Genomic DNA, 10,545 nt, shown 5'->3' with positions numbered 1-10,545 from the left:
AGATGAATAAAAAAAAGACAGATTAATCATGCAACAAAAGCTTGTGGATTCTGCTGTTATTTTCCCTGAGTAGTCGTCTTTTGTTGGAACAGCTGATAGCGACAGTAATTGTTGGTTTGAAGTTTGAATGGCTCTTAGAAGTTGAATATAAATCAGAGGGTGCGGTGGTTAATAAATTCAATCTTAGCCACTAATAAGCCTGGTCCTATCGCTCTGAAACAGCTGTGACAGTCACAGTGACGTATGACGACGGCAGCTCAGCAAATAGGAAGAGGCTTCTCTGCAAAATCAGATTGTCTGTACAGTGCAGAGCAACATGAAACAAACCAACAGAATATACACAAATATACACAAAACAAAATGCATGAATAGCAATGTATACCTCTATGTATCTGTCAGAATACTTATTGAGGTATCCAGATTTACTACAACATTTAAATGATGGTACCTCCGTGGTTACAACACGTGCTACGTAACTGCGCTGTCCCTGATTCAGTTCCAGTCCCTGTGTTGCATGTCATCATAGGAACAATGAATTTATTTCAAATCAATATCGTGGTTTGAAACAATGCAATTTGCAAATGACAAAGGGTTCATTTTAGGATATTTGTTATGCAACGTGTCTGACCCGGTTAACAGTCAAATCAATGCTTTTGCACATTCATGTGGTCCTCTATGTGTGAAATCATGCTTTGCATTGTATCTCATGTGTAAATGCTCCATTACATGTTTCAAATCTATTACACAGTGAATACTGAAGCAAAGTTTTACTCAAAAAAGTTAGAATGCAAATCAAATGGCTGTCCCACTCTGTTAGAAAAACTGGCCATTAAATGTTTTACTCAAGTCATTCAGTTCTAATGTCCAAATCGTGTGTCATACCACTGTCTTTCACTGCGTCCTCACTTTGAACTGTCTGATAAAGGCAAATTGTGTCCAAAAATAAACTTTCAAAATAGCACTTCCGACATTCAGTGTGTTTGTAATACTTTGCTATTAGCTGAGTGATCGACAGCTTCTGCTTTGAAAAGTTTGAAACTGCTGTTCTTGTGAAAAAGATTTGTATTGTTGTGCGGTAACTTAAGCAGCACTCTCCTTTGCTCACCCCTTTCCCCTCTCACTTTACCCCTCCTTGGTTACCGTGGGAACTGCAGAACAAAGCCTTGAGCCTACATGGGATGTTTTGAACTCTGTATCCTCTGGCCTACTTTGTATACGTGTGCACACACGCACACATAAACATACTCACCAACACACACACACACACACAAACTTTCAGGCTGAATTGCAATATTCCGTGTGCATGGATGTGTGTGTGTGTCTTTACCCTGGTCAAGCACGTCAACAGTGTTTTATTGCCCCGACTAACTGCCAGCAACTGTCAGGAAAGACTTTGTGTGTGTGCGTGTGTGTGTGTGAGAGCGCTGAAGGGGTGAGGCTGGACTGCAAGGTTACTAGAGAGCAGTCTTACCTTTTGATTGTGATCTAACTCAGTGCACAGTGTGTCCATACAGTCATCCATCAGCCCTTTTGACTGGTCAAGGGGAACAACTGGTGGTTCGGAGACGGCGCTAATGTTCCCTGTGTCAACAGAAAAACACAAAGTGAAGAAAGGAGAGGATAGGAGTTACTATGGAAGAAGGAATGAGCCTTTGCTCTGTCTTCCTGTCTTTCGTTTCTCAGAAAACCCCATATGTTAGTTTGCTGTTTCCCAGCTGAACTTTGTACACTAACTCTGTCAATCAGCCTAATTAGTTTGGGGCAACACGGCTATGTTTTCATCAAGCAACCTTTTGAATTAAAACATTTACAATGCAGTTCAACAAATGAATTGGTTCCTAATGGTTAACTAGTGTGTTAGGAACAAATTAGTGCATTCCAAAAGACAGGTTTTAAACAACTTTTAATCTACTCTGTGACAGGATTTAACCCAAATTTCACTGTTACTGTTTTTACTTCAGCCAAGGCAGCTACACTTCTGTTGCTTTTTGTTTCACTCAGTAGAATACATCTCAGTTCTTAAAGGTTGTGCCAGTGTGAGAAGTGTTGTTTGTAGTGATGAACCTACAGAGAATTGTCTCCCCGGTCTGCAGCTCCCCTCAGATTGACAGAGCTTTGTAGTCAGTGTCCGTTTTTTATTTAGATGCCTAACTTTACTGTCTTAGTGTGTTGTCACTGCTGTTTGTTTTTAGCTGCAGCGGGCAAATTTTTTCAGTAAAAATGCTTCTTAAACACTACTTGTTCAGCACCAAATGTCAGACAAATGCAGTTAGCAAAAAACTGGTAAACATGGTGGACACTCTAGCAGTTTGCAAAACAGTTATTTCCTGCAGAAGTTGGTAGATGATGCTACTCCGTAACCAATGTGTATCCAACCAAGTTCTCAAAAAAATAGTTGCTCAAAAAGGGCTGCAAGGTGGTGCAGTTGGTAGCACTGTTGCCTCGCAGCAAGAAGGTCGCCGGTTCGCGTCCCGGTGAGGACACCTGGGATCTTTCTGCATGGAGTTTGCATGTCCTCCCCGTGCAGCGTGGGTTCTCTCCGGGCCTATTCATTAATGCCACAGCACACAGTTCAGACTTGTGTCGTTTTGAAAGGGATACATAAAATTTACCAGGACAGACCCATTAACATTGCTGTTGAACTTTAAGTAGCAAGCAGGGTGCTCATTTAGTCATGAGGCCGGCGTGCTCAGATACCGCTGGGTTAACAGAGGGGAGTGCATGTTTGAAAGGAGCTTTATAGGGTCGTCTAGCTCAAGAACACATCCTGAAAAATTTGATTGAATTTCAACAACCAGTGTTACCACGGCAATAAGATCACTTTAAATGGCCAAGAGACATCTAAATAGTTGCAGTGATGTATGACCTTTAAAAGCTGTATATCTGTGCCTGAGGTTGGGTTTTTTTTCTGTCGATGCCCAGCAGTTGTAAGATTTTTTTCTGACGTCTTTATTTAACTTTTCTGATTCCATGCATCATATGTCAGAAACTTGGGGTGGGATGAGATTATTGGGATGAACCTTGTCATCCCAATAAGTGCTTTTTAGATTGAGAGCCTGCCAAGCGTCAGCCTGTTAAAACCTATTGGAATATTTTATGTAATATTAGGCTGTACAAAAAAAATGGCTAGGAAGAAGTCCAAGGCTTCTTCAGAGGAGAAAAGCAGGCTATGATCAAAGTGTTGAGAAAGTTGTGGAGCAGAGAACCTGGTGGCTCAGTAAAAGTCAGATATCCTGTTAGCTGCCACCATTTTATTGATCTGGGATTAGAAATGTGAGCCCACTGTGTTAGTGGGCCATGGATTTGGGCCTGGTGTGTATGTGTGTGTCTAAATGGGTCAGTGTAGCAGGCTATATTGATCCCTTGTCAGTTTTAAGTGTTAGATCCTGCTGGTGATGTTGCTGGAGGAGAATATCTATTGATCTGAGCTCGCGCTACAGTCCAGCACACTCACATAACAAAAGTGAGACAGACAGAGAGAGAGTGCATTTTGATTAGACACTGATGCTCACTTTATTCAAAATATCTTTGCGTTTCATTTCTGTATATTCAAATACTGGTTATACAAAAAAGTACACCACAGTCTGATACAAGATAGTTTTAGTAATATAAAGCTGACATCAGCCTATAACACCACACAAAACTCTTTAAACTGGCAATCAACTTTATGAAACTGTTTCTTTTTGTCTTTTTCCTATTTTATGTGACCCAACAATTTTTTTTTTCTGTTTTTCTTTACAGTCTGTAAGCTGTCATTTAAAACAACTGCAGTAATCTGAAGGTGTCCATCAGTGATCAGTAACACTGACCCGTCATTGACATCTGATTCATAAGTCGATTAAAAGCCAAATTTAGAAGGCTTATTGGCGTTCTGCTGACAAGCGTTCCCGTTGTGTTTAAATTGTGGTTACTATAACTGCTGTCATACGTCAGACATGCTGTTGAGCTGCATTGATCATGGAGCTGAGTCTGATGTCATGCTGTAGGAGCCAGAAATGATCCTCTGGGAAGACCATCTCCTATGTAGTGCTACTGCTTCATCACTATTACATGCAACAATCGTGCTTTTCTAAGTGGCCTGTCCTCTCCAGGGGAGCCTACTTTTTATGAGCACCGTGCTGAGTGGCCTCAGGCAACGCTGTCAAAGCCACACAAACACAAACTAGACTCATGTGGACAGTGGACTGGGAGATGAGAAAATCTACTGGCCAGGCACATTGTGTATCAACCAAAACAACAATTGCCTTTCTGTGTCACTTGTACATCTGTTTCATTACATTTTATTGAAATAATAAGTTATTGAATATAACAATATAAATAAACAGTTTTTAAAAACTGACCAACAGTGTCGTAAATAATTTTAAAGGACTAGAAAACCATATTCTAAAATTAACCACTAGATCTAATTGAACTAAAATTGAATGTTGTGCAAAATTTCCTCTCATTTATTGTTTGAGAGTACATCTAGTGTTTAGGTCAACGTTGTCATCTGTCTGTCATGTTACTTGATGACACAAACACAAACTTCTTGGCAGAACTTGCAGACTAACTGAGGTCTCACTCTGCCTCAAAGACAGCTGGTAGCCACCTCATGTTTTATTCAGAGTGTGTGTCTGTGTGTATGTGTGTGTGTGTAGGCTTGTTTGCTATCGCATTACCTCCTGGTGTATAGACCAGTGTAACGGTATCTGCAGGTATTGCACTCCCCCTACACTCCTTGCAGCTTGGTTGTAACCGTAGTAAGCCGATGGCGCGTTTATTTGCCTGGTTAGCAGATGACACTGTAGACCTGAGCCCGACGTCTCATTAGGTTGTGACAGTGGCCATAAATATACAGTAGTACTCGTCTTAACAACAGTTTTAAGCGATAGGAATAGTTGTTTTTAGTTTAACATACAATATAAAAACCACCACCATGTTACTTTAGTTCTTGTGAAGCAGTGTGTGTGAGACGGTGCAGGTATGTGCAAGTGTTTTCAGTGTATTTTTGCAGCCAGCCCCTCCCTGCCTGCTGACAGCTACTTCCCTCCTCCAAAAACACCCAGTTTTTACACACACACTCCAATAGTAACATTTCCCTTCTCCTCAGCTGGAGGTCAGATCTGTCTGTCTCCCGCCCATGTGCCCCTTCTGTGAGCCTGATGTCTTCCTGTGTGACCTTATTCACATGTTTTCTCATCTGAAAACATCTTACTTTGGCAGACAAATTACACGTTTCGATAAAGACACTGCTTCTTTGCCTCTTCTGAAGCACTGGTTTCTGGGAGAGTCTGCAAGAGAAACACTTCAACTGTTTGTGTCTTTCATCTTCTGGGCCCATCTGTACAGTCAGGTGTGTTTGGGAGGCAGGATAGGATGTTCTGGAATGGAAAGCATTCCCTCCTAGTGGGCTTTTTCTTTCCTGACACAGACACAGACACAGTTTGTGGACAGCAGGGTGTTTCCTGTTGGCTGCTTGCCTATACACATACACAAACAGACACACACCTACACACACTATACACATTGGCACACGTGTCTGGGTCAGTTGTTAGCTGGACTTTGATTTGTTTCAACAAAACTTGTTTTGAGCCTGTAAAGTCAAGCAGAGCAACAGGCAGTCGCTGTCAGCTAACAACACACATTGTTAATGTCACTATGCACCACAGTAAATAAGCTGCTGTTGAAATACTCACCATTACTGATTCTTTTTTTTTTTTTGTCCTATTGTGTGCTTATTTACACTGGTGAGGATTTTGCTCTGTGTTTTTCACTTGGAGTTTATTTGTTGTTTTTTTTAAGCCATTTTCTTCTCAGCTATTTTTAAAATGTCCACCTAAAAAAACATCCCCAGATTTAGTCTGTAACAGCAGCTGAACTGTAAGAGCAAAATGAACTACCGTGGTTGATATTTGGGAAAGCACAGCAATTGTCTTTATCGTTATCACCAGTCCTCCACCTAGCCGTATAACAATGAATCACATCAATGCTATTTAACCTGCTCAGAAAATGGTAAAAAAAAAAAAAAGAAAAGAAAAAGCAACTCTATCAAATTTGATGGCACAGAAATAAAGCACAATGAATGCTATATCTTCCTTCAGTGATAGTCGTAGTGCGACCGTCTTAAAATGAAAGTCTGAAAGGATAAAGTCCACAGACACCTCCTAGTGTGCTACAGGTGTTTACGTATGAATGATCTACCTGCTGACAAGTTTTGCAAATAAATGTCAGAAAGTTTTCATGCCAAATTTACCTTTGAATGTTTAAATGACCAATGCTTTAAGCCTAGCAGACACTTTGGCATGAGTCTGTGAATTGTCGCAAAAATGTTCTCTAACTTTAATATATAATGTAAATGTAAACAATTGTCCAACGAGGCATCAACAGATTTTCAACCTGCCCGATTATCACGGTTGATTTTTGGCAGCTGTCGCCATTGGTGTATGAATGTGTGTGAGAATGGGAAAACATTGTGAAGTGCTTTGAGTGCTATATAAGTACAGTCCATTTACTTGTTCTCTTTCTGTGCTCTGCCCAAACCCTAGGAGACCTTACAGCAGTTAATAGTCATGCCCCTTCCCAACATCCTCTGCATCGCCAAGGACCCAATATCAGGTATCACGCAACACACAATATACACCCTGTTGTTAATCAGTCCTGTACATTTCTACCTAATGTGTTCTGATAGGGATGTATAAAAGACTATTATTAATCGCTAACTGTATTTATAATCGCTGAACATGTTTGGGTTGTTACTATCCTACCATCCTAATGCTGTGAGCTATTCCTAAGGCTTGCATTAAAACAGGTAAACATCGTATTTTGTAACGTGGATGTTTCTTATTGTACTGATGATCTCATGTAATAGCTTCTAGAGAAAATTTGAATTACTGCTGCAAGACCAGTTTGCTTTTACTCTTAAATTACAGTTGAAAGAATAATAATGGCGGGTCTGCAGTCAGCGGTGTGTGATTAGCTGTAGCTTTGTATTCTGTGTCGTTGCCTGAGGTGTGCTTCAGTCTCAGTCACTATCAGTCTTCAGATCATTTCTTAGAACATTACCATCAAAGACTTGCTGGTTTGACTTTTCTTAACCTTTTCTTTTGCTTGTTCAGCCGTATCCCGATTGCTGACATACTGTTTCTGATGTCACTGTGTTTTGTTCCTGCAGCCAAGAGCATGGAAGAACTGAAAAGGCTTTTGTTGCTGATCCTAGGCTGTGCAGTGCAGGTAACACACATGCTCACACACATATATATACACACACACAAGTTCACTGTGCAGCCTAGCCTCTCCCAGGAACTGTACTTGTCTCTTTCAGTTTTGCATGTCTGAGCACAGCTGTTGACTGTGCTGACTGATGAAGTGCAGGGTGGGACTGGATGTGGGTGGGACTAAAGGATTTAAAAACACATCACTGATTTACGGCAGTAATAAGTCAGTAGAACTGTGGAAATCAAATGTTGGTTATTTAATCTGAACAATTTTGCAACTTGAAAGCCCTGCTTGAGGACACCAACAGTTGTTGACATACTTGTGTGATTCAATGAGGTTCCCAGTATGGGAGCTTAAACCAGCAAATTTTGAGATTCGTTTATAGTAACCCTGTGTGCAGCAGGTGATTTGTTGTTTTCTAACAGGGGGGATGTTCCAGTGGGAGCGCCCTCCTGCTCCCAGGCCACCAACAAACACACACAGGGGGGATTGCAGTTCAACAAGGAGGATGTCATATTTTCTCTAAGGCATCCCTACTCATCCTCCCTCTTCAAATCATCCTACTGCCTCAATGTTATTTTAGAATGAGCCAGATGTGGTGAGCTAAGAGTTAATTGGGTTGCCTGTAAATAAAGAGGAGGGGTTATTCATGTCCGAGGTGGGGCTGTAGGGGGTTTTTGTGTCTCTGTCTCGTTTCTACCTCTTCCTGATTCTTACCTGATCAAACAGTTTCTTCATCGTATCTTTCCCTTGTTTTCCTTTGTTTTCCCCGTGCTCACTCCCTCCTTCCTAATTTCCCTCCCTCTCTTTCTGTCTGGCCTCCTTTTGTCTGCCTCCCTACCTGTACTGGTTTGACTGGTTCCAGAAAAGAGGAAGGCCACGAGGGAGCAATGAATGGGAAGACAAGAGGGAGGGAAGGGTGGATAAAGCCACATGAACATGTTATTGATGTTGATGACAAAATAAGTCTTTCAACCATTCCATAAACAAATTTGCTGCACAAAACTGTATTTTCTATTTCCTCTTCTGCTCGGCTGTCATCAATGTAATGTCAACAAAGAGGAACAACAACTACTTTTATATATAGAATATTTTATGTAAATATGTGTCTTATATATTTCTTTCCTTGTGTGTGTGTGTGTGTGGATGCTCAGTGTGAGCGTAAGGAGGAGATGATAGAGAAGATCAAGCTGCTGGACATTGGGACCCAAGCTGCCATTGTCTCTCACATACAGGAGGTCGGTAGAACATAATGAAAGTTTAGCTTATGTTAGAAGTAAACCTACAGTGAACATAGTTTGTAATTTTTTGCATTGTTTTCCAAAGATTACTGAAAATCATCTCGAACACACTGCATTTCCTTTAACTTGCACAAAATATTAATCATGATCTGACCTGTGAAGACTAAAGACTGGCAGTAATTTGACAGAATATTTTCAACTCCCTGGTTGTTTACTAGCTTTTCAGGCTTAGATGCTGTCAAACACATCTTGTGATCTTCATTAGCTCCAGATGACCTTTGACCTCTTTGTAGTCAATACTGTGGCCCGTCTTGGTCTGGTGTTCACAGACAGCTGATATCATGTGTTTGCATCAGTCAGTCAGGTAGCTTGATGTGTACGCATTGTTGAAATTTGGGAAGTAGCTTCTTAGTGAGCATCTGCGGCCTGCAGTTATCCAGACTTAAACCTGCGCTACATTGGCTCTGATGTAGCCTCGTTTGTCTGTAGTCACTCCATGATCTTGACTAATGTCCCACCTACAGCACAACGTGATCGGTTACATACCATGAGTAATTACATCAGGACTGAAAAGTTCTCTTTTACTTAAACAAATTACTGAAACAGTAAAACAAAAAAACAATGACATTTCAATGACATTTTGTGTTTAGAGTTTGTGTTATCCTAGATGCAAGGTTGAGTAGAAACAGCTGTTACATCAGCTCATTATTACTTTAATTCTGTTCATAACAATCCTGCTGCTTTGTTTTATCTCCATGCAGCATGAAACATGTCCACCATAAGCTGACATCAAATAACAGTAACAGCTTGGTCAACAGTATTTCATTTAAAAGCTCCGTCCATTTTGTTAGAAATGTGGTTCTTCATTAAGTTCTTTCCTATTTTCAGACTGCTTGTTTATTTACTTCAGCCTAGCCTCAGGTCTGCCCTCTGTGTCTCCTCATGCACCATTCTGTTGAATGAACAGAGTGTTGCATGAGGAGGTCAGGTGACTGATGCTACGATGCTAGTTAACCTCTGCAGCCCCACAGATGCTTTAAAGAGTACATTGTGTGGACATGCACTCACAGAGCTTCATTATTTCAAATGCCTGTCCCATGTTTTCCAAATGTGTCAAACATGTCAGGCCACATTATAGAGCTAATGAGCATACAAACTGTAAATCATTTAGAAGGTTTTAATTAATGGTACAGCTGTGAAATGTTTGGGTTAGGAAAATGCTATGAGGTGCTGTCAGACAGTTCAATGTTTCTGAATTTGAAATCTAAATTGTAAGCTACTTTAGCAAGGAAAACAGTGGGAGTGTAATAATTCATTAAACATCCAGCTGTCCTGCTTTAAGCCACTGTACAAGTAAATAACGTTTTTCTGTCCTTTGCAACATATTTAGTGTATGTGCTTGTTTGTTGCAGGTGACCCACAACCAGCTGAATGTTCTTGACCTGTCCTGGCTGGAGGAAGGAACCGAGCTTGCTCATGATGAGCTTGAACCTCTGTCCCGTAACATGGCTGCGTCTCTACGGCAACTCATTGACCAGCGAGACAAAGCCAGTGAGGTACAGAGACACATTAAGACAGCATTTGGGTACAAACTTGTGATCCCAGGGCTACCATCTCCCCTACATTGTTTGCAGCCCCGTATCATCTGTATTGGTTCTATGGAGTCACTGTGCTGGTTCTGTTAGACAGTATTTTTCATTATTATGACTCAAGTACAGATTTGCAGTGTCCAACAGTGCAAAGCTGTTTTCCACCCAAACACACCAACAATGTTTCTAAGTTGGGAAAATTGTCAACCTGCCTTCCAGGTGATTGTGGATCTCACCCAGGAGAGGGACTACTTCTCCAGTCAGCAGCCCCAGGAAGGATGCAGGAACCTGGGCATGAGCAGCCCAGAGCGTGGCCAGGGTTCTGGAGGAGTGGGAGTGAACGGTGGATTGACTGTGTCCACACTGACCAAAGAGGAGAAGCAGCATCTGTCTGTGGAGCTTGCTGATACCAAGGCCAAGCTCCGCAGATACAGACAGGAGCTGTGAGTCTTTCAATCCAACTAAATAGTCAATACCTATATAATGATTCCAGAACATATGCACAAACATTCATAAAAATT

At 41.2% G+C, this 10,545-nt stretch overlaps 1 protein-coding gene across 1 annotated transcript in view; it reads left to right on the top strand.

Annotated features, from left to right (window-relative positions):
* The window catches only part of LOC103373165 (protein Daple-like), a 21,279-nt gene extending 10,784 nt beyond the window's left edge, over positions 1-10,495 (top strand). Inside the window, exons 4-8 of the mRNA XM_008302985.1 lie at positions 6,525-6,594; positions 7,151-7,209; positions 8,349-8,432; positions 9,848-9,991; positions 10,244-10,495. Coding sequence (XP_008301207.1) covers positions 6,525-6,594; positions 7,151-7,209; positions 8,349-8,432; positions 9,848-9,991; positions 10,244-10,471 — 585 coding nt within the window. The 3' untranslated portion in view covers positions 10,472-10,495. The remainder of the gene's footprint in view (positions 1-6,524; positions 6,595-7,150; positions 7,210-8,348; positions 8,433-9,847; positions 9,992-10,243) is intronic.
* The last annotated feature ends 50 nt before the right edge of the window (positions 10,496-10,545 follow it).

The sequence above is a fragment of the Stegastes partitus genome, unplaced genomic scaffold (genome assembly GCF_000690725.1).
Source record: "Stegastes partitus isolate 25-593 unplaced genomic scaffold, Stegastes_partitus-1.0.2 Scaffold1917, whole genome shotgun sequence".
Taxonomy (NCBI): Eukaryota; Metazoa; Chordata; class Actinopteri; family Pomacentridae; genus Stegastes; species Stegastes partitus.
Note: the sequence above shows the minus strand (reverse complement) of the source record. Positions and strands in the feature narration are given on the sequence as shown.